The sequence below is a fragment of the Diadema setosum genome, chromosome 1 (genome assembly GCF_964275005.1).
Source record: "Diadema setosum chromosome 1, eeDiaSeto1, whole genome shotgun sequence".
In the NCBI taxonomy this organism is placed as follows: Eukaryota; Metazoa; Echinodermata; class Echinoidea; order Diadematoida; family Diadematidae; genus Diadema; species Diadema setosum.
The window spans coordinates 12260790-12286382 of NC_092685.1; the positions used below are offsets into that span (position 1 = coordinate 12260790).

General features: G+C 41.2%; 1 protein-coding gene across 1 annotated transcript in view; it reads left to right on the forward strand.

Annotated features, from left to right (window-relative positions):
• The first annotated feature begins 1114 nt into the window (after positions 1–1114).
• The window catches only part of LOC140234163 (thrombospondin-2-like), a 72743-nt gene continuing 48264 nt past the window's right edge, over positions 1115–25593 (forward strand). Inside the window, 3 exon segments of the mRNA XM_072314239.1 lie at positions 1115–1300; positions 10652–11232; positions 23511–23688. Coding sequence (XP_072170340.1) covers positions 1234–1300; positions 10652–11232; positions 23511–23688 — 826 coding nt within the window. The 5' untranslated portion in view covers positions 1115–1233.

Here is a 25593-nt window from a genome sequence, read left to right on the forward strand (position 1 = left end):
ATTGACAACATTGTGAACACATTCTCGTATATTGTTTGAATGTATAAGACAATATTATTGACTCTCATCCATATAAAAAGATATAATATTGTGATCGAAATATGAATAGTTTACTTGATTTTACCGACAAAGCATTGCACAGTTACGCAGCGACGTGAAAAGGGTTTAGAAATAATAGACCAAAGTACTAATTTGGTTGGTATTGCAACCCCAGCACAGTTGGCCGGAGTTCGGTTCTCTTCAACTCTTCGGGACGACCGAGCTCTGGGGTTCGCTCCAGCGTTGCTAGGCTACGCAGTCTGCGTCGCTGATTGGTTCGAATCAGGAGTTTCCGTCCTACTGTCAGATGATTGACGTTTGGAGTGGTGAACCGCGGAGCTCATATTATTCGCGTGAAACAAAGTCACAGACACAGTTTCACACTTACGAGAAAGATATCGAGTGGGAGAAGACCTGCTAGGAGTCAGCGAGACGCGAATGTGAATGAGCCCGTCATATTCAGCACTCTGAATGAGCGGGAATAACGCCTTGCTGCGTGGAGAAAACTTGGTTTCCCCTAGTGAGAAGGAATCATTTTTTCTCTTTTTTTTGGCGAGAAATATTACGGTGATAGCTGTGTGAGCGACTGATTGCGTGATTTGGATTAATACAGTGTTGGGATACTTTCCCCACAACTTTTTATCTTATTTGGTTTCATCCATTCGGAATAAAACGATAGCCCGTTGGATGAGGATAACAGTAAGCGTCGTCGTGCCGCTTGTCCTGCCCGCAAAGTCGGCGAAGAGCCACACGGATTTAACATTCAACTGGACAGAACACTGGTAATTATTACTTTACTTGACTAACGTGCACTTTTAATATTTTTCAACACTCTGCATGTAAATTATGCGCTAGATATATAAACTTTTTTTTTTTGAAAACATTTGTAACATTAGTTAGTACAAAACATTTCGCCGGGATAAATAGTTGCATGTGTTGACTCTCTTAACAGTACTGACGCTTAAATAACGGCATCAATATCTAGCCAACTTTGACACTTCCACGTATTATGATTTGGCTCCTTGCTAACATTGTTTTCTCACTTCTGTTCCCACCATTTGGTTTGCAGATTGCGAGGAAGTTACACAGCCTTCTGGAGGCTCGACGCCTAATTGGGGCGTTGAGAGGAAAAATAGAGCAAAGGAATTAAAACACAGACACACACATACACACAAAAGGAGAAAACAACCGACCATGGAGAGAATATCGTTTGCTGCGTGTATCTCAGTTTTACTGGCTGTAATATTGCCAGCCACGAGAGGTGAGTACAATACTCCTGTAATGATAATCAAATTTTATCCTGCAATCAGGGAGGTGGACACCTCCCTGCTGCAATTGAAGTTGCTGAATAGTCTGTTGCCTTACCTCCGTAGAGCGCTTGCTTGCGTATATTATATAGCCTTGGCATTCATTTTAAACTGTCAGTTGGTGTGTTTAACTGAGTGCAGGTTTTGGCATTCATGGCTTGGATTTGCGTACACACTGACACAGGAGGAGTGTGGACAAAACGAAGCTGTATGTTTTTACAAGTGGAAGGAACCACGGTTCAACAATAATACGACTACACCTCGGAAATACTTTGTGAGCGCTAAGGCATGGTAAACAGTAACAGGTTGACAGGAACTTCGGTTGATAAGATAAGTCAGTTGATTTTGTAATTTATTTTATGAGTTTATTTTAAAGTGTCAATCGAAATAGCCATATCGACAGAATAAGTTATTGGTGTATTTGCAAATGACCTATGAAATGGCATTTACGCTAAATGGCGTAGGGGCCCTATATGTTAATCATTCTTATCAAGTCGTTAGCTTATACTTGAACATCTGTATGTGTCCTTGGAGCTGAATACTTGGAACTCTTCTTTGTTTTTCAAATAGCCACCATTACTAGACAGAAAAATCCGTGTGTCCGGAGTTTTTTTTTTTATCATTTTTATTCACTTTTGAAGTGAGACGTAGTTTCCACTTAACTTGAACCCCCGACGACCAGATACAGACCGATCTTTAGGTCAAGAAATTAACCATCTCCTTAAAAAAAAAGGAAAAAAGATAAATCGTCATTATATATACGGACACGAAGAAAGTTTTCGAAGTGAATATTTGCAGACGTCCGCAGTCTATACATAAATTGCCGATGAAACCACCAATTTTATGTAATCGATGTTTCTGCATAACCAAAAACAATAGGCTTACATGACAAATTGAAATGATTCTAGGGAAAGAGAAATATATTCACATAGAAGCGTAGATAATGATAAATCATCACAAACATTGTGTGGTAACCGTGACATAAAGGATCCATTGTGTTGTAGCCAAAAACTTTGAAAATTCATAACTCTTGAACGGATCCGATTTTTCTTATATTTCACTGATGAGTTCTCCGACTATTTTTATACTCACTGAATCTACATACATGTTTGGGATTTGTTTAAAGACCCCTTTGATGGCTGCTCTCGTTTTTTGAATTCTACTACCTAAAGTAGCTTGTTAGTTTTCATGAAATCTTATACAAATACATTAGAAGATTATGGTATAGGCTATTTGTGTGCCTTAATTTCTGCAGTAGCCTGATGGGATTATGTTCATAAGGATGATCGTGCGTTGCAAAAGAAGGTTATGGTTTAAAATGCTTTTAGCATGAGTAACGTCTGGTAGAAGGAAGGGGGTCGTGCTTTACAAAGTTCAATATCGGGACATTTGTGCACAGAGAAAGAGGAGAGAGAAAAAAGGGAAAGGGAGAAAACAACTTCCTTTTTTTCTATAGAAAGAAACTACTCATGGTGAAGATTATTGTAAAGCTGGGGAAAAAAACCCGATGTGCAGATGTGTCAGCATTTGAAGGTTGACGTCAAGAAAATGTTATTCTGCCATGCGCTATCAAAGGAACGTTAAGCCTCCACATTAATAATACCCAATCTGCTCTATTCATGTCGCATGAAAGGGGTTGTGTATATAGACTGCACAGCCGAAGAGTTTGAAATGTTTCCAAAGGGGAATAAATCACAGCATCTTTTCTTTGCCCAAACACCACACAGAAGCGCCAAAAGGAGGAATGTAACCTTAGTGAACAAAAATCGCGAATAATAAAACTTTCTGGTATTGTTGATATAGAAAATAGATCAGAGATATGAAATGTATATTTCACTTCTATCTGCTATAATGAAGAGGAACGGATAGCAAGACAAACAAAAAGACAGACAAGGACACATAGAGAGTGGAGAGAAGGAAATTGAAACATATCGGATGTAAAGAGAAGGTCATAGCACAGCTGAGGCATTCGCAAATATATTTCCGTTGCAATTCACTCCGAAAATAGCATCTGATGATGTTGTTATTCTGCTTGCACTACCAATATAGCTGAAGCACATTCTGGAAAGAAAAACTGATATATTTTGCAGCGAAGTGCGATATCTCGGCAGATGTTGTAATCTGTAATTCTGTAAATCTGTCACTTGTGCTAATGTCACGTATTCAGAAGCTAAAAGGTAATATTCCAGGCCCGTAGTAAGCACATTCAAACTGTTCATTCATGGAGCTACAGTTCTAGCTCCATGATTCAATTCAGTTCAGTTCAGTTTTATTTCTGCATTACATTTTCAAAACAGTTTAATAAATTTTAACAAAACCTCGGCATAATTATATAAATAATATGCATTGATATACATTACGATTATAATCTTATATGTACTTGGGTTGTAGTTCAATGGTAAGACAGACGTATGAAGTAGAGAGATTTAAAGTAATGGCGTATGGAATGTACAGTAGTAGAGGAATACTTCAAATATAGTTGTGAAAAATGATTATCAGAGTTTATTGGTACATTTGCTTTGGTAACTGACACTGTAACTGAGTGTCCTTCGCAATCAACTTAATGTAAATATAAGGCAGATTGGCTTGGAGAAAGATATTCCCGATGAACAAGTACACAATTCATTCCAAAGAGTTTATTTTTAGCCTGAGCCCCAAAAGAATATATATTTTAAGGGTATGAAAAACAGAAACATTAAGGAAGAGAGCGTGATGCGAAAGAAAAGATGTCGCCCGTAATTGCCATAAGCTTTGGAAAACTAACCGCACTCGATTAAATCCGTGTAGTAAGGTGGCTGTTCCATATCCCATTTGATTAACCGAATTACGCATCGACAGCCGTGTAGCGGTTTGATAAACGTCCACCCCTGTCCCGGCCCATGAATCGGCGTTAGCTCCGGCGACGAAACTTTCGGACAGGTGCTGGTTTGTATATTTCTTCGTGCCGCTCACACACTTTTGGGCATTCATGACGATGCTATCGTACAGGACAGCGGATCCTTCACCCCCATCGACTCGAACACTTAATTACGACTAATTACGAGGATTAAGCAGGGAGGTGGGATGACGTCTGTGGTTTTCTTACCAGTCTTAAAGTGGGGCATTGACAACCTGTTAAATGAAAGAGAGCAGAGGAGTTTTTCAATAGCATGTAATTAGTCTGTCACTGAAGCGGGGTTCGGGTCCAACCCGCTATGTACGCCCACAGTTTGTTTGTTTGTTTGTTTGTTTTTTTATCATAGTTATTACTCTATAAAACATAACATTATTTGATTTTGCTTGTACGTCGACGAAGGGCATTTTGTTAATCGGGGGCAATAAAAACATTTCGACGCAAGAGTCATTTATTTTTGTGACAGTATCAGGTTTCTCAATCATATACTTGTGACAGTATCATGTTGATAATCCTTACAACGTGAACTCGCGTGTATATTCTATGGTTACACGCCATGCGCTCCATGGAGCTACAATTATTACAGCCCCAGGTTACATGTTTGTACGCACAGACAACTGACATTCATCAGTTGCTGTCATCCGACTTGAATGCTCGTTATGTTATGTCATTCATTTTGCTCTTCTGGAAGATTTCCGAGCTGAACACCCCCCCCCCCCCCCCCTCCTTGAAAAACGAAAAAAAACGAATCCTCAGTACATGTATAGTGTATATCGCTAGCACGCCTGCACGCAGAGGAGTGGAGTGCCAAAAGTGCTTACTTCGGGAGTTTGTGCCGCTCGCACTCGGATGCAGGTCTTATCTTAGGCCTTCGCCATATCGTCTGAGTATATCGTCTGAGTTAGATCGGAACTCCCTACATTATGTGCAGTAGAACTTTCAGAGAGAAAGATGTATTCTGAACACCGCAGAATACATGCATTACAGGTCATTACTTTTGGGATTCTGAAAGCCCCCATGGACTTAAACAGTATCTTGTGTGTTCACCTTATGGAATGGGTTCACCTTGAGTATCGGACGCCACGGTCTTTGGCCAATACTGCACATGTCGCATTCTGGCTGATAATGATGGCTAATGGACAATCCAAACATGAAACAGATTATCCTAATACAGTGTATAATAACATTGATATAATCTGACTGTATTACACGATGCTCTGTCAGGAGTTCTACCGCACAAATGACGTTCTGCACGGGACAATCGCCCCCCCCCCACCACCACCACCACTATACCACCACTCCACAAGACGTATTTGGCTGCTATATACTGCTTCCATTCGTATACAAGGAGTTTGCCATTAAGCGCATTTTTTTCTTCGTGATGATCTGCCCTGTTGTGTCTGAATTCCCCAATGATTGTATAATGATGAAAATCCTCTTTAATTTCAGACCTGTTAAATCTGCGCATCAAATTGTGACTTTAATATACTTCCAGACTCTTTATGACTATACCTTTGACTCATACAGCCCTGGTCTATAGCTCAGGAGGCAATGCGTACTGAAACAGTGCGTAAATGAAGATGGTGCTTATACATGTACCTTTTATATGAGACACTGGTAGACAAAAATAGCTTGCCTTCTTTTCTTCTCCTTTTTTTTTTCAATACATCATGTACATTTGTTTGTTATTTTCGCACATTCAATGTCCTTGTAATGATGTGAATTTGAAGAGATAGTGAATATATTGTGTGCAGGTTAATCCTTTATACAGCGTTTGGACAGACGGGAAAAGCGTTAAACCGAATGATACAGAATGAAAACAAAAGAAACATTCAGGAAAGGTATAGAAAAAACGGCGTGTTTTCAACTATTTTACGACATTCTCTCGGAATGCCACCAAAGTGCTGAACAGTGCCTTGGCATATTTCCTCCCGCGCTGAATGTGATAGCCCTGAGACGAACAAACATGGCTCTCGTGTGAGTCCAACCATTTCGAATTTGGACAATCGCGGATTCCTCTTGGGATTAACGAGAATTGAATGACACTCCCTAAAATCATCATTATCTATCTGCTTGAATGCGTTCACTTTGAATGCGTTCTTTGCCATCAAAGACAGACCACTTGCCTGGCTTGAGACTGATGACCAAACACCACTGGTGGTCCCCAACAGACACAAAGCTATGCTAATGGGAAAAGAATATACCATGTATATATAAAAATGGCAAATCACTTTTGCAAAATTTCTATAGGGCCCGCTTTATATATATATATATATATTTTTGGATAGATCTTTACGGCTATACACTTAAGTAAAAATAAATTTTAAAGTTAAGTTGATACATTATTCAGGGAATTTAGTACGACTCATAATGTGTGTCTAATTGGTGTACATCCTGTGAAAACGTGAATAGGTCTGTGAATATAACTAAGTGTTTGTAGTAGTATTACACAAACATAATATGTATAGTACTTAATAGTATTTCACAGAAACCATTGAATGGCAGTGAAATAAGTCTATGTTAGTATGATCAAATCACTGAAATCATGTATACAACGACAAACGTGGTGTACAAGTGAATAAGATAATGAAATTGAATATGTTAATTAATGAGAATAAAAGAGACTGACGGACATTATTGTATGTCCCTATTTCACATAATCCATGGATAGATCTAGAGCTCTATGTTTTATCTAAAGTTATAGGTTGACAATTAGAGAATACAATTAAGTCGGAAGTCCCAGAAATCCATCATAACTTCCCCAAATCAATAATTAGTCCATAAATCAGTTGTAACTTCACAATCAATTTATAAGTCCGTATTATCAAGAGACTTAGAATTGAAACCAATTATTTAGTCACAGCAAGCAATAATAAGTTGAAATCAATATAAAACGAAGGCATACAGCTGATCGAATGTTAAAATCGATTTAAAGTGGGTGAGAGATATAATTGATTTCGGAATCAACATCATAACTCTCGCTGATAAAACATTGCCATGGAATATTGCAACAAAAAAAAAAACAGATTAATGTATGTCTACAAATATATACATGTATAACGTGTTTGTCTATGTGTGTGTGTGTGTGTGTATGTGTGTGTGTGTGTGTGTGTGTGTGTGTGTATGTGTGTGTGTGTGTGTGTGTGTGTGTGTGTGTGTGTGTAGATGATATATGTACAAAAATGAGTAGCCGGGTATTTTCTCATTTCGCTAAGAAACACCGTTGTGCAGATCAACGTAAACCAGTAACTTTTAAGCGATAAAGATTATTCATGGTATAAATTTCATAAATGAAATAGACAAATGAATTGCATCGAGCAAACTGTAGAACCGTCTTCGAAAATAACTTTTCTCAGTGTTTATACACTATGCAAGAGTGATTTTACAAAATAATACGTGAAAATGAATGTCATTTTTTTTCCTATGCTCAAAATGACTCACACTGATTTAGTAGTTTGTGGTACCTATAGTTGTAACGTGCATGGAAAAACAGACAAAACAGCTTTCTGCTGAGTTTTCTTGTGCGGTCCTGTCATTTTGTGGCTTCCGTGAAATTGTGGGTGGTGTGTTTGAATGCCTACAAGAGCGCAACGTGTAAACTTTAACACATGGCTTGGCGTTCCGCTCCCAGTATTCAACAGAAAAGAAAGGGCATTTTAGTCGCAAACAAAAAGGACTCGGAATCACCCTGATAGCGGATTGATCAATGTTTGTGCTTTTCCACAATGCCGACTGCCCTAAACTACTGCTGAGGCATTTCTTTCTTTCTATTTTTTAATCGCTTATTCGAACTGCGATACTCGTGTGCGACGACGCGAGCGCGCCATGTCGTGTGCTGTGGGACTCTATGGGACAATGCCTAGACTCTCCCCAGTCGGTACTCGCCACAGGCACAATAAATCGTGGCTGCTCCCAACAGAAAAGGTGTCACTAGTCAAAGCTCAATCACTAACGCCCACGTTGCTCCATTAGAAGTCACAAGGGCAGAAAATTTTTCAGGCATAGACTGTGCTCCACCAACTTCCCCCCGAAGCAGCCCTTTCCTCTTCTCACGATTCCGCCCTGTCCCGCGTGCTGATCAAAACACCGGCGAACTCATATCAGTCGAGATAGGAGAACTACTGTTTAGCTAAATAGGATCCGATTACACTCAATATTCAAGTGTCAGAAGTCCGAAAATTTTTGCCTTTTTATGAAAACCGTTCTCTTGACATCGGTAATTCTCGTAGGGTATAATAGAGGAAGGGAAAAACCCCTTTAAATGAGAGAAATACAACCCTAATGTTGATTGGGTTAAGTAGGCTTTTTATGAACGAGACGCCATTTTCACCGTCAGGTAAAGCATGCACAGTTAGCCGTCCAATCAGGGAGGTGTGAGATTATCCCCTCTCCTTCCACAGTGGTTTCATGTATAGCATTGACATTGCCAGGTATTACAGACATTCTTGAGTACAGACTTTATAAAGTGAATGGCCAGGTAAAGTGGTCTTTGGATGGCAATTGCCGGATGATCAATTAGGCCTACTTTATTTATTTATACCGAGAAGGTATCACGAGAAGTTTTAAGTTTTGTGTGTGTGGGGGGGGGGGGGTGGAAAGATTTAAAATGTTTGCAATACAGCAAAGCAACAGGCGAGGTATTCCTATTATGTTACCTTTTTTTTTCCTTTGGTCACAAATGATGTAGTTCATTTCATTATCCCAACATTCATGGAGTATTGCATCACAATGCGTTTGTGGAGCTTTGTGCAGAAAGTTCACGCGAGTTGGAATCCACTCTGAGCAGCTGAGCAAATTTTGAATCATTGACTGCGATTTATGATAAAAAGCTAAAGTGTAGAGGATGGCATGCGTGACATATTTTTGTAATCTGGTATCATCAAGTCAAATAAAATCCAGTGTCCACAGTGCCTTGTGCGTGCAAATATATTCTGTGTGGTACGAATTCTTTGTAGCAATGTTCATCCGACAGTAAATAGCCAGACGCGGTACATCCAAAAGGGATTTAAGAGTACTAAAAGCTTTTCAGAGGATGGGAACTTTCTCAGAGCTAACCCAGAATACGAGTGAAATCCACGGCGGCAGCGAAAAAGCATGAACAATAACAACAAAAAGAAAATCAGCTCGGTAATGAGTCGTGACGCGGAATGATTCGCCCTATCGACTGGCGGTGACTTAAAGAGAGGTTTGGTTGAAAAGGAACATCGCTAATTGCTTGCCCTTGATCATTCAGTCTAGAAAGGCATATCATCATTCCACCACCCCGTCTCTCCCCAACCTATAACGCAAGGCACCCGTCTCGTATACCCCAGGACGAATCGAGCATTACCCCATGCAGCGCGACTGCAAATATCATAAGTCATCGCTTCCGTCCACGAAGCTCTGCTTTTCAGTCATCCGTATCTGGACAAGAACGATAGTTAGAAGAACCCTAGTGAGCAAAGAATCAAACATCACTTGAAATGAGCTTTCCGGAATCAGATGTGTAAAGAAAAATAGTTATCGTCTTCTGATGTGAAAGCAACAATGCAGGCACAGTAGCAGAAATAACAGGCAAATATCGATCCCGTGCCTGTAAACTCTGCCATTATGCCACATACTGCTACACCGCGTCTCCAACTATGCACATCTATCCCATCTAGTTTTGAAAAGACACAGTGTCATTGGGTCGCCGAAGAAGTAGGTCATATCTCATTTTGTCACTTTTTGTCCTTAAAGATTACGACGATAAGTATCGTGCCCCCCCCCCCCCCCCTTTGAAAGAGTTTGGCGTAAGTACTTAAGTCAGTGCCGATGACATGAAATGCTTTACAGGCAAACCACACTAATCAGCAATCTTATCCACAGATAATGAAAACAGGAAATCGTCATACATTTCCCCCATCATGTGGACAAGTAACATACAGCCCTTTCAAACTTATGAGGTTGATATTACACTTGTCATTCCCACTTGGCCTGTGTTGAGAATCTGTGCTCTATGAGAGATTAAAATAGGAGTGAGGAAACCAGAAGAAATTGGAGCTTACACAACAATGTCCCCGCAACCAACTCGGATTTTGATGTAAAATTCGATAGGTTTTAATGCCGGATTACTTAAATCTCGCTTTATTACGCAGGTAAAGAAACAGGGAAGTGTAGAAAGTAATACCGAGGGATTGCGCAAGACATTAACTTGAGTGCGTGCATCTCCAATAGGGTAGTAAATTAATCAGAATCAGATCCTTATCTTGAAATGTCTGGCATACGCTTCACATCGTATGTAAGTAATGAATACTCTTATGTGTTTTTGTTCTATTGAAAACAAAATATTCCAAAGCAAATCCCCGATACTTTCTCTCCATAATAACGTTCTCTCCATAATAACGTGTGCCCATGTTGATGGATATCTTTTCATTCCTTGTCCATCTTCCAGCACAATCATCTTGGGTGGAGTTCAATGTGCTGCAAGATGTCGGTATTTCGGCTGCGTCGCCCGGCGTAAGTTTGGCAAGAGGAGAGGAGGAGAACGTGATGGCATACAAGATTAAGCCATCCAAAGGGGACATTGCTGCCAACACCATACAGGTAACGAGACTCGGGGAGAGCATGCGAACGGAAGACGGTTTCGTGCTCGTCGCCAAAGTCCGCATGGGCAACAAGGCGAAAGGATCCGTGGTGTCGATTGACTCCCACGACCGGTTGAGCCGGTTGTTCGGCCTCGTCATCAATCGCAAGAACGACCTGGCGATCGTGCATTACTCGTACGAGAGCGGTGACGAGATGCAGGAGGCCACCCTTGAGTTTCAGCCGCTCGGACTCGCCGGGGGCGACGACAAGGCCTGGCACACATTCACGCTGGACGTTCAGGGCAACCTCGTCATCCTCTACGTCGACTGCGAGAGGATAGGTCTGCAGATCATGTACGACTCCTTTGTCTATGATATGACGTCCTCGGAGTACTCGCTGCGTCTTGGAAAGGGACTCAAGAACAGACGGGACGTGCCGGATTTCAAGGTCAGTGCCGAATCCTTTTTTGTATATTATACCCATAACGACATTGGCGGATGGAGGGGTGGGATTTGGGTGGGGCGCGTCAGTGAGAACGATTTGGTCCTCTCCTGTAGATGTTTACGTTATGTCTCTTGTTGTCAGTCTGGTTTTCGTAGGGAAAGGTGTTTGGTGATCGTTTCTATTTGTGTACTCGCTTCACCCCACCCTTGATATGATGTTCGCTTCTCACGCTATCTATGTTGTATGTGAGAATCGCAATCCGGTGTTGGATTTGATCTGACGTGATGTCTAAAAAGCAGGTGGGACTGACAAAGGACATGTTGAGTTTCACTTGAGCATTCTTTAGCCTTTATGCATCATGTCAATTGACAATGTCACGAATTAGTTCTTGTGACGAGATTTCTCCGTAGTGATAAACATTGTAAAATATATTTGGATGGAATGTTTCTAGGCATGAAGGTCCCTCGGGTTGAAATTCGTGTTTGTGTCTTTTCCGTTTACTCAGTATCGACTAGCAATATGGTTCAAAGTCTTTTAGCACAAGGTGCTGTTCGGGAGTCTAATGACAGTGTAACACATTGTATCTGATGGTCAAACAAACGCTAAATCATGTAAAAAACAAACAAATTCACGAGTTCACAAACAAACTTATAAAGGGAATTTAACGTCACAAGACATCTTAACCACTAAACCGGTCTCATATAAGGGATGAAGGAAGATGGCGATTTGATGCACCTGAACCTAACGTTAGATACAAAGCAATAAATTCTGCCAGATGCTCGAGTACAATGAAGTCCCGTATGGGCATCTGCAGAGATTGAGAGAACCTGTACCTGCCCCTCATAACCAGAAGCAAACCAGTTTGTGGGTATACCTGTTTGTCACCTTTTTCTTGTCATGATTTTAACACCATATCAGTGGCGATCGAAAACCATCACCATTCCTAGGGTTATATTACGATTAGCTTGATTTGCGTCCAGATGGACTCCGATGCCATTCACTGCGCGCATATGCCACGTCACCTTATGATGTGCAAGTGACTCACATTATTATCTTCGAGAGATTGCATTTGGCAAAATCAAAAGAAAGAAATAAAAGGGCAGATTTGGGATGGCTTAAGACGAAGAAGCCGAGTCGAAGTCCATGGACGGCGTGACAGAAAGAAAAAGATGGAAGAAACATGGCCACATGGATGGTAGAAACAGATGGCATAAGGCGAACTTGGGATCTTGAAGAAATGCAATTTATTGATGGATCTGGGCAGGGTTCACGAGGACATGTCATTCACGTGTAAACTGTTGACAGAGATAGTGTCAAAAACATGTTTACCAGACTGACGAGGAAGCGCTATGTTCTTATGCATGGAGTATCAAACATAGTGTTATGAGCGTAACGCAGTGTAGCTAGGAAAACTCGGTTAGGCCCTACAATATATGCCTTCTTCAGAATATGTTAAGTACAATTGAAAACAGATTTGAAAATAAACAGCATACAGATGGAAAATGTATGCTTATAGAATTGTGCATATACCTACTTGTAAATCTCGTACAGGAATTATAGGGAAAGAAGACAAGAACAACTAAGCCAAGGCGATTTTTTTTGGTGTTATTGTACATGTTGCAAACATATAAGATAGTATTACGAAATTATACACGAAAATATGACAAAGATTTCTTTAATTGAAGATACACCATCTTCGTACCCCCCCCCCCCCCATCACCACCACCACCTGAAAAGAAGATTCATTCATATGATGTGGTTACGCTGACATATGGCCGCTGTGTTCCAAGATTTCCAAGAAATGTAGGCAAGCATATGCCATGGGCCTAGAATCTTTACTACAGAACATTTAATTATGTCATCCCGTACGACTCTATCGGGGAACATTAAAGTACCTCTACGGTATCACTCCACTCACCACCCTGGCGGATGATAAGTCAATATCACAAGTATCTGCTGCGCAGACGATGCCCTTGAATGCAGAATCTCAAGCGGACGCTGTCGAAACGACGCGACGCTCCAGAAATCGATCGTAGAGCGAGACCGTTGTTGACTCATCGTTTCTCAGGCTCGACGTCTCGAGTGAATGGATGCTGGCGCCGCGCGCTTCTTGCGTCGCTTTGAGTAATGGGCTGTCCCCGGATTATGATGTACGGTTGCATTCTAAAGAGGGAAGCAGCGAATGACCAATCGTTCATGTCTCACAACGAACTTTGTAATGAGTTGACGAAGTGCCGATGTTGAGTGGCATGTCATCAGGAGAGAATAATTTTCGTTGGGATGGTAGGCGAAGGCTGCGGCTTTATGTTCATGCTCTGATTTTCTGTGTCCTCCATGTAGCATTCGTCCTGTCGGCAGCTAGGGAAGGGGAGCGCCATCAATTACTTGTAAGAGTTAGACCATAAACGGTGAAGTTATTCAAAAAGTTATGCATTTCTTTCATTCAGCATTTGAATAGTGCTCATTTAAAGAAGTTATGCCATTTATTTCAATACACATTCTGTGCCAAGAGAATTTGTTCAAAATGTTGATATGCACTGCTTTCACTGAAAAGAGTCTCTGTTGCAAGGGAAAAGAGCAACGAAACAAAACTGTAAGATCGTAAGTTGTAGTAATGACCTTCTTCTAGGAAGATCTTACATATCTTTCTCATTAACATTTTGTTCCCACACAAGACTAGAGCAGTAAACTCATTACTCCAGAAAATTACACGGCTAGCTTTTCACTCATGCATGGTTAATCACTATTAAGTATTATGAATGATTCAGATTAGACTTCTGATTTATTTTGCCGGAAGGAAGAAAATATTTATCGTTAGAATTTACTGCATTCCAGGGAGGTGGCTCTCATCACTCTGTAGTGGTTGGTATGCGTACTCTGCAGAGAACTTTCTGACCATCTCTCAAAGTTTCTCTCACTGGTGTTTTGATGCATTGACTAGGCTCAAATGATGGTTAGCAGACCCTCTTACCGGAACGAGATGTACTGGTCCGGTGATCAGTGCAGAATTCATGCTCAGACACATGGTTTGGAAGGCCTACATCACACTAGGGCGGTGAAAGAGAGATTTCCAACCTCCTGGTCTCACACAGAAGTTGAGGACGAAGGCGTTTAAAGATGAGGGCTATGGCAATGTCAAACCAGGGAGGTGGAAGAAACCTAACGCTCACCACGTTGTAAACGCATACACAGCAATCGATTCCGAGCCGAGCCGAGCCTTGCTACCGGGTTTGTTGTCGTTTTAGCTTGAACATGTGTTTTCATTCCCTGAAATGCCTTTAAAGCAAAAGAGAGAATCATGCCCGTATGTTTACGCGCACCTGTTTCGGGTTTAGGGCAGATTGTAGTTGTGGCACGAGGGTCCGCCAGGCAAGTGTGTTTAAAGTCCGAGTTGGATTGCTCAGAGAGGAATGCGGATTCCTTGAAAATGCAGCAGGAGATACTGCTACGTAAGCCATCCAGCATCACGGATTACTGTAATACATGCATAATAAGATCTAAACTAGAAAGATTATTCGTCAACTTATGGTAGCTGATTCCTGTGCTCTCTGTATGTTTTAATGGATTTAGGTGAAAGAAGACAAATGAAAATATGTGAAGGAGTGTGGGCTATTATGTGATAAGTATACTCAACACACAGCGTGCAGTATTGTCAATATGAATCATAATATGCCGCAGTATTGGAATTACGATATGGGGGACGTCATTTTTAAGGGAACAACTTTCTCCGGTACCCATAGCTCACTCCTTGGCATGTTCCTATCCTTTCTCTCTAGACGATTTAGTCATAATTGTGAACATCTGTTCGGACAAAATCAGTAAGGGCTGTTCATGAGGTCTCAATTTGATCATGCGACAGCTCATGAGAAGAGGTGTCTCCCTGCCAAATGCGGGGTAATTCAAATGAATTCATGTGTTGCGCGGGTTTTGTTTATTTCTTCCATTTTCTTCTGAGACAAGCGCATTGCATCAGAGAGTTAACACAATCAGGGTGAGTCTTCTTATAGCTCTGTGTCATTGCCGATACCGACATTTCAGTAAGCAGGACACACGTCAAAGAACAGCCTTGCTCCTTTACCACATAACTCAGCAGCTTCTATGAGCCGGGGGCGCTAGCAAACCACCAAACAATCACCCATTCTGACGATCCCGATGACTTCATTGTGCTTCTGACTCTATGATGGCCCTGTAATCATTCACTCGAATTCCCTCGCGTATTGTGCGCATTTTCATACGTATAGAGCATAGAACATCTTCAACATAGTCAATCTCTGCGCTTTCTTTGGTAGGTGTAGTTGACATGTTGATATATGAGCATTTAGGTATATAGATGTTTGCTCTTTGCGGTTTTCCCCTTTGTGCAATGAATGATGAACTGCATTCAGTTGCTCCCAAGAAAGGACAATAAGAACACGAATAAAGTGCAAGATCTGACTAGATCTTCAGGCGTGTTTTTTTTTCCCCGAAAACTGCTTCGTCAGATGAACGTTATTTTTGCTGTATGAAAACAAGTGTGCCTGTTGCGTTTACCCATGTTGGCGCAGCGTAGCACCATGCAGTGCGACGGCAAGGTTGGTTCGCCGAGTTACGTGAACTTGACACACCACCTGTTCAGAATTGTAACTAGTGAACAGTGACCACAGTGTAAACATCATCACACTGAGAGTCATTTCCATGATTACATTGGGAACGGCGTTCACGACACTGTGGTGTTTGGAGATAGTGTGTTCAAAATTGTGTACACGCTGTTACACCATGAGCACAGCAAAGCCATGCTGTGCTAACTGTTAATAACTGCAGTTATAGTTTGGCCAGGGACCAAACGAGCTCGCCTTGGTCAGACCAATGTGCATTGCGTTATTCCATTACTTCATTCATACATCTTTATTACTGTTTGATTGGAGCACATAACAAATTTTTTTTTCGAGTCCATGCAGTCATGTATTCCAGAACGTGGTGTATTACTTTAGGTAATATGGTAATCATTACTGCAAGATTAGCTTGAAGGTATGTTTTCAATCCATTGAATCGCAATCAACTAAAAAATACGCAGTACGTACTGTATACGCTATTGGCATTGTAAAAACAAACGTACAGACTCGATGGGAGTAGCGTGTTTCAGTAGTTGCCAATACAAGCCTCATCAAACGATTAGATATTTTCATGAGCACGTACATGTAACTTGGACGCCACTCAAATTCACTCGTGCGTGAATTGTCACCACCTCAACAACAACGAGATGAAAAATGTTGTGATTCTGGTGAAGCGGTGACTATTCTTCTTTGCTACACTTTTCTTCCTTTAAAAAAATGATTTTACTTTTACTCCAGAAGACAACATACAATGAATAACCCCATTCCAGCAAATAAAGAAAATCATTCTTTAGACGAAGCCCATGAGAGGTAAAGCGAGATGAGACGTAGTCACGTGACTAATGATGCTTCTTTTATCACTCAATTGACCCCTTCGACGTCTTGTTAAAGGATTTACCTCCTGCAAGTTGCCTTGATTATTTGCTTGTTTGTTCGACTCTGTTAAATCCTTTACTGATCAGACTAGTCTCAACAATAATGAGGACGGGAAAAAAATGTATTGATAAAATCCTCTCTCATGGAGTACAGCTTGTATGAAGAATTCGGAAACCTGTCCAATGCTGCTTCCGGTCAAACTGGACTCAAGTGGGCAACAATAAATGGATCGCCTCTCCTTTTGCAGTCGTTTTACCGCGACCTTCGACTGAAGTCACGGCTCCTAGTCATCTGTATAGGTTAATGGGAAGATATCAAAAGTATTGCCGACAAAGTTATACCATTTTAAGATAAGATGCTTTGCATTTGAAGACTTGTCACAGCTGACCGGACGTCGAGAGGGTGTTACATCAAGTCACTCGTCTAAACAAACAACTTTGTTGGTTGATTTTTTTTATTACCTTTTCTTCCTGTTTCTCCGAGGGCCAGAAAACACAGTCGATGAAAGCAGATTCTCACAATTTTATTCAGATACTCTTGTGGAATAGCTCCGTTCGTGGACTTCTCGTACAAATTGCAAATTATTGTAGAAAGAAAGCTGAAACCAGGGATGGGAAAGTGCCGAAACACATTCGGCACATGCACACACACAGACACACACTGATACACAATGCCGGTTAGTTACGTAAAAGCTGACGAACAGCTGACGAACACGCTTAGTCCATGGGCCAGGCCAGATATTGGTACCATCTGAGGTGGCAAAACCTTTTTGGTGTCATTTTGTTTGTCGGGCATAGATATGCTTATCAAGCTATGATAGCATTTCCAAATGAGTAGCTTAGTCCTAATAAATGAATTCTTAACCCGTTTGGTTTCGCTGTTATATCCTTTACTTCTGAATCGAAACTAACCGCTATAGAAAGAAGAGCACTCTCTTCTGTATGTCCACAGGTGTTCTGTTGTAAACGCGGTGCGCTTAGTCTTTATTCAAGGCAGCGAAGGAAATATCCAAGGGTTATGATGTCCACAGCGCTTAGTCTTTATTCAAGACGGCGAAGGGAATATCCAAACCTAATGATACAGTGTATATCTCCTTATCTAAAAAGCAAACAAAAAAACAATTCCTAGTGGATTTTGCCGTATTTTTCAATTATTCATCATTTTCCGGTGAAAACGCTACGGTGAAAACGCTAATGCCACGCCACTGTCGCTTTATTTCCATCCAACAATGAAAGATATTTGGCATTGGTCGGGCTGATGGCTGAAATCTATTACTAAGCTACTACTCTGGAAATGCTATTATAGCAAAATAATATTCCTTAGATATATGCCATTTCAAAATGCACAACTAGAGCTTGCCACCTCAGGTGGTACCAGTAACCCATTTTTCGGGTCTTGGCCCATGGATTAATTGTGTGACAATTGTTTCCGTGTCTGTGTCTGTGTGTGTGTGTGTGTGTTTGTGTTTGTCTGATTAACAACAATATCAGTTCTGGTAAACACTGCAAAAAAAAAAAACAAAACAAAACAAAACAAAACAATGTACCGTTATCATATCTAAAGTTATTGTATACTAATAAAAGGAATTATCTATACTGTTTTTATACTACCCTCTCAACAAATACATCAGTTTTAAACAAAAATCACTCTGCTCATTTACAGTAGTATTTATCATTACGTATTGTAGTGTACCGGTTCATTGTTTGATGGAAATAAAGCTACATTGGCGTGGCATTAGTGTTTTCACCTCAGCGTTTTCACCGGAAAATGATGAATAATAAAAAATACGGCAAAGTCCACGAGGAATTGCTTTTTTGTTTGTTTTTTAGATAAAGGGATATACACTGTATCATAGGCTTTGGATATTCCCTTCGCCGTCTTGAATAAAGACTAAAGGCACCGCGTTTAGCTCTGGACAGCATCACCCTTTGGATATTCCCTTCGCCGCCTTGAATAAATACTAAGCGCACCGCGTTTACAACAGAACACCTGTGGACATACTATGAGCTCCATGGACATACAGAAGACCGTGCTCGTGTTTCTATAGCGGTTAGCCTCGATTCAGAAGTATAGGGATATAAAAACGAGACCAAATTGGTTAAAAATTCATTTATTAGGACTAAGCTACTCATGTGGAAATGCTATCATAGCTTGATAAGCATATCTATGCCCAACAAACAAAATGACACCAAAAAGGTATTGCCACCTGAGATGGTACCAATAACCAATTTTTCGCCTCTTGGCCCATGGACTAGCTGTGCGGTGGCATTTCGAACTCCATCAGCAGGGAGGTGGGAAGTGAACCCACCTCCCTGCTATCAGCTGCAACTATCAAGACACGACGGGCCTATAGCTGTTTGTATGCATGTCTTGTGGCGCCCCGATATAGGCGCGTGATGAAACATATCATGGTAAACTCTTACACCGACAATCATACTTTACAGCACACTAGATTTGTGAAGAGAAGGTGCTGGCTGTCTATTTCTGAGTTTACTTTCTTACAAATCGAAATGCCACTCTCATTTTGAAACATAAACAGCCACATAAAAAGGAACTCTTCACTGAGATATAAGAGTGTCAAGTGTCATTTCCTTTTTGCTGAGTTAAATCTTAGATTTTACGCAGCTGCTGCCCCTTTTTTTTTTTCTCTCTTTGATTTCTGTACAATTGTGACCAGCAACTCGTACCAGTCAACCAGATAGGCTGGCCAGTTGGTGTTTCTGCGCACTGCATCTTGAAGAATGAGTGATGTTTTGTAAAATGATAGGGAGGGTCAGTTCGCAAACAATTATGAGGACATTCAAATCGATTCGTATACACTTGAAAAACAAGACCAACCAAACAGCCACAAGGGATAACACGCCACATAAATTTTAACGGTATGCGCATCCATAGAAACGAGAACTTGTAAGAGAGCGAGGGGAGGGAGGGAGGGAAAACAAAAGACGAATGTTCCGACACCGTTTTTCATGACCTGAAAAATTCTCCTGACATTCATAAAAATGCATGGGATTGGCAAATGGCAATGCATTGTTTTCCCCGAACATGACTTTCTTTCAAATGTACTAACGTAAATGAATGTGTCCTGTCCTTGTAACCATTATTTTGGTTGCCATGGCGACCGATCTTTGTCGCCTCCGAACACCGTCAGTTTACGGCGAGACTGGAGTGTGAAGAGAGATACTACTAGCATTTATACATACAATAGGCCCAGGAACTTTTTATATCTTTAATCGCCAGAGAAGAATTTAAACTGCTCAGAATGTCTTGTACACTCGCAAAGTAGCAGATATGAACACGTAAATGTTTTATGTCTTCAAGTATAGAAGCAGGACCCTACTGAAACAAAAAGTCGTATGTAAGAAATGCTAAACGAAAAATTAAATTTATGACATTTGTTTTCTGAATAAGTAATAGGGCCTAAATGACTTGTCTTAGTTGGAAACAACGACAAGCAAATGGATATGCTATAGTTGTCCCTCTTACCTATGTCGTAACAATATAAGGATAAGTATTTATGGGTCTGACTTTCAGGAAGTTTATTTGAATATTTTTACTCTTGGAATGCCAGTCTAATCCAGTATAGCCTACATGCAATGAATATTGGGACACTGTCATTCGCTACTTAGCCAATCTTTCAATACTGATAGCTCTTCTCTAAATTATGTACCATTATGAAGTACCTGTTTATGTCATCGTTTACTCTTCATACATAAGGGTTTCTTTCTTGCTGTTTCTGTTTTGTAACTCCCCCACTAAATTACATGGCAAGACGCGATACCTCCCGGGGTGGCTCTTATGAAAGTCAAACCACAGAGCTACTAGCTCCATGGTCAAACGGTGTTGGTGTATCGTCATGACCAATCGTGCGTTGCTTTCCTCTTTTTTTAACGAAGAGAAACAACGATGTGATGGAGGAAAGAAAAGTATTTACACTTTCTTTATACCTTACTGAGAATTGTACACGCTTGAGTTACAGCTAACCACAAACATTGCTTTAATAGGTAGAGAGTCCATGCTAAAAAGGTGCTATCGCAGTCGCACAAACTTACGTAAAATGTGTCCAGGGAATCTGTAGGAGGGCGTGTCTGAATCTGGTTTGTTCATACGTGAAATGAGCAAAGAGCGAAAGTGGTGCGTTTGCAGCATACCTAAGCGATACGTCACTACACCATCGCTTACGAAGTCCCACACTGTCCATCACTTTAGATAATTAATAGATTTTATAATGTTGAGTTTCATGTCATCCAGCTTTATTGAATGACGTTGCACACCAAAATTATATTCTGCTCGTCATTCAAATATATGGATACAATCTAAGGGCGTAAAAAGCAAATAATAAAGGTTCAAATATGAGTTATTCTACTCGCGATTTAAAAGGAAAAAAGTGTGCAATTTTCTGGAAAGATGTTGGTCAAGAACACAACCTTATGCTATGATCTGTTTACGGAGATCAACTGCATGGATCCTTAGTGAGGTGTAGCTCACAGAGGTAGATAATAACTTGAGTTATATTAGCCTGATTATCTCAACTTTTCGAGTGCCAAGAGAAGCCAGCATCTCAGCAGGAAGCGCACGGCATGTGGGATTGTGCCCGGGACAGACGCGGCGCGAGGATAACTGGACTGTTTCCGTCGTCGCAAACGTCATTGCAAATGCATGTACGTTCGTGCTGATGATCCAATACTCTATCCTTCTTCACTTATACTTGTTATGGATAAGATGACAGCAAAATAAGGTGAATATTTTAATATGCAAAGACTACTTTCGGCGGACATCTTGATCCCCAAAGATAAACACTAACCACGCAGCTGCTCGTGTAACCATGGTGACCGAAAATTTCCCAGACTCCCTTAGTATTTCCTTGATGCTTTCCTCAGAAGGAATGATCATTAATAATCGGTCTGTGATTACACAGAGAGGTAGACAGTAGACAGTTGCTATGACAACGGGATGTCAGGGATATAGAGAGGACTCTTGCTCAGGGTCATGTGATCATCTTGAGAACAGGTTTGACATAATAACGAGGGATCGCACAAAATGTTCCGACCTCTACCCGTGCAGTCAGCACGATCAGTGGCAACATTTTTTAAGGTTTTTTTTATAGTTTTATTACCTTGACAACGTTGTCTTCAGATGCGGCACACCTTATTCTGTTTTTCCGTTATGTCACACGACGAAATCCAACAGAGCTAAGTGCTGCGAGAAGAAATGCTCTTCGGCATTAGCCGTGGTTGTGTTAAGAGAAAAACAACATCACACCGAGATGCGCACCAGGCAATGCTGCTTAATTCGAAGCCCCGGTCCCGGTCGCGATTTTTTGTCTGTGTATATAGGCTAAGGTATCAGTCGTTGAGGGTTTTTTTCCTACCAATCTCGAGAATAAGGATGTTTGAATATTTTTGGAATCATGGTACATTCACACGTAATCGTTTCTGGACATCGTGAGGTATTCCCTGGCCTTGTTTCAAACAAGTATCGCTTCTTCACTCCCTAATCACTGAAAGTGTCTGAAAACCCCAATAGGAATGTTGTTTGACCCTCAAAAGCCAGTCCCTTTCAAACGTCTTGGGAATAAATTCGCCCCTGATAGTAGTGACAGACGTTACTTGCCTAGAGTAAAGCAGTAGAGGCTTGTCAGTGACACTAGTCGAATCTAATACTAAGTACTAATAGGCCTATACCCTACGGAAGAGAAATACTGTGTCAAAACAGACAAAATGTTGGGATGTTTCGAATTTGCTTCAGCAGTGTTAGTGTTACTTAACATCGAATAAACATACAGCAGTGCAATGTTTTAAAATCGCATGTTTGTGTGTTCAGTCACCTCCATGTGGTCTACAAAACATTACCTGTACGTAAAATGTGTCACTATCGTATTTCTGTGTATTTGTAGCGTGAATTCATGTGTGTAGGCCTATCTGTATAGAAAGAACATAGCGCTGTACGATACATGGGTTTATCGCAGAGTGTGTATGTATCCTTTATTTCACTTTATTTTGACAATGCTAAATCAATGTTTGCATTCACTATTTAATTACCAAATAACCCGCGCATCATACCGCAAGTAATTTGACGATCTGCGCCTTTCGACCTTTAAGAAACGAAAAGTTTTCTTGAGCGATGTCAGCGGTCATCCAGGGCTCGTGGTAACCAAATGTCCATAACTATTGAAGACAGTTACTGTTCGCCCTCGAAGATGCGCGCTTTACTTCCTCCGAATCGCAGACGACAATCATTAGTCACATGGTTTATATACCTGATCACCAATCGTGCACTGCACAGTTAAGGCAGAGAGACTCTTCCGCAGATAGGTGTTGACAGTGAAACGGTTGTGCTAATTATCCATGAGTGCGTCGAGCTTCCCCATTCTTTCCTGAGACCTTGCTAAATGACTGTTTCCTTCCGCACATACAAGACGGTCGTAGATGATGCAACGTCTTCAAGAAAACAGGCATCCTGGCGCGGGCTGCTTCGGTCTATACACAGATGTTTTTAAATTGTATCTAGTATAGTTAACACCTTCAACACGTTGTCATTTGAATTGCACCAGACGGTGTACTTCAATTTATGATTTCTTTTTGGGCGTTGTTTTCCAACTGATGTCAGGGGGTTAACATGAACTTACTTGCAGATCTGCCTAGGTCAGCTGTAGGTTAAAACCCTTTTGGACAGCCACTGAATGGGTGAGCTTGTTGGATGTCAAAGAGAGGAAGAGGAATGTATAGTTTTGTAGTTTCGATATTTCGTATCCGTAGTACTGTAAATCCAATTAAATATTTGATATGCCTTTTTTGTCTTTGCCATTCGCAGGGCGTGATTGAAGAGGTTCGATTCATTTTCGCTCCGCCTGGTACCCGATCCCTTCGTGGTACCCGAGTCCTGCGGGCACAGGGCTGCGAGATCGAGGCGAGTTCGAGTCAGTCATCGAGCTACGACATGCAGGACGAGTACGACGTTGTCAGTCATCAGAGCCAACTGCCTGTGTTCCGTGAGCATAAGTATTGAGATAACCTTACGGTCATTGAGTAACCTTACGGTCGCACCTTATCGATACTGAATCTCGAACATCGGAAATTATCTGTATTCAAATAACCTCATCCATAGTGGTTTTTCACTGAAACAGTACATGTAGTTAAAAAAAAAAGAACCGAAAACTGATTTTTAACATGCTTGATATCGAAACATGATTGCAAGGCATTGTAATGGTTTCCATAATTTCTTAAATGCGTATTATAGGACCAAATGAAACAAGCAAATTGCCGGCTGTAGAATATTTTAAGGGTGACGACGTTACCATCACTTTCTTGAAGAAAAAACAGACGCATCTGCTTGTTGTCGTTTTTTAAAGGTAACGAGAGGGGTACCTTTAGGTCCTGCAAGTCACAAGTCCAAACGCTTTAGGACCCAGAGTCCGCGTTAAGAGATTGTTTGTATCCATTGTCAATCAAGGACATGCTTGTATATCGGCGTCACCTTCTTCCTTTGTTCGTCGAGCAATTCCCATCGTCGGGCTGGGCCCTTCGCGAGGTTATTCAAACCGTCCACCTCAAATTTTCCCAGTGCTGCGATAGTGGTTCTCCAGGTTCTCCAATATGGGCCTGATTATGTCGTCACTGCATAGTTGCTACGTCACAGTCGGCTTCAGTTTATTCAACCTGCTTCTTCGTCTGTGCTTCATGTGGAATTCTGTTACTTTGGTATTGTGCCTCAGGACTCTGGTCATCTTGATATGACATTGCCTTCGAAGAGTGATGTTGAAGAGGCATGCTCCAGCGGAAAGTTAGCCGTGCTTGTCAAAACTACTTATTTTGCTACCTTATGCATTCCTGGGCCATTAGCTTGACCGTAGTTTACTTAAGATTGAATCAAGGTTCAAAGTTCAAGTTGGACATCAATTTAGTGATCATAGAATGATATTTTGATTTGGATAAGAAGGAAAGGCATACACAATACGAGCGGGAAATAGTCACGGGAGACAAAGTCGGTCATTCAAAATACATTCGCAGCGAATCACGTAGTTCTCTTCAAAGTGATTGTTTTTAAGTAGTTGATGGGGGAAAAAGAATTAATCATAATATAATATTTGGAAGTAATTCACGTGAGACTCTGCCACTCAATGTGTGTTTACGGCACTCGCGTTGTTCAGCTCCTGGTTTGAAGGGAAAATAGCACCAGTCAAACGGATGATACCAGCTGCACGCCCCGACATAATTGGAGCACACAGGGGGAACTTTGGAGAGTAATGCATTTTGCAGCGGAAGAAACCAGATAAATCTTTAAAGTTTCAAATCCTTGCCAGCTGCGAACTCAAGGCGTTCACAAAATACTCTTTTTTCCTTCTCCTTGTCTGTATTCATCCAATAACAAAAAAGGAGGAAAGAGAGACTGAGAGAGAGAGACATGGGGAAAATGCCTTTTCTGTCTTTATTTTGGACTGTCAGAGTCAGTGCACTTGCTGTGCTCCAGTAAGCGCAAGATCAGCGATCATTTTGACCTTTGACAGAGGTGTCATCCACGGCCCTGAGAGTACAGATGGCAGAAAGACGGTTGAATCCTCCACTCCTCCGAAGACGGAGGAGAGAGAATGATGAAACATCTTTCTATCTCTTCTCTTCCCACTCTGGTCCTCTCTTTCGGCTTCATATTTTGTCGTCTCTTCTTCACTCACCCTCTGAAGTTCCGTTTCGCTCACTCAGCCCAATTTCTCGTAGACCTCCTCCCCCACTGCCACTGGTTCGACCTACCCAGTCGAGGCAGCAACCAGCGCAGACTGAGGGAAGGCCAGACATCCTCTGAGAGGGATTCGCTCGTTTGATCTTGTCCTCTCCAATATGAAAGGTCATCAAATATAATGTGACATTGTTTCCCAAGAGTCGTATTGAGAAACCCCCCA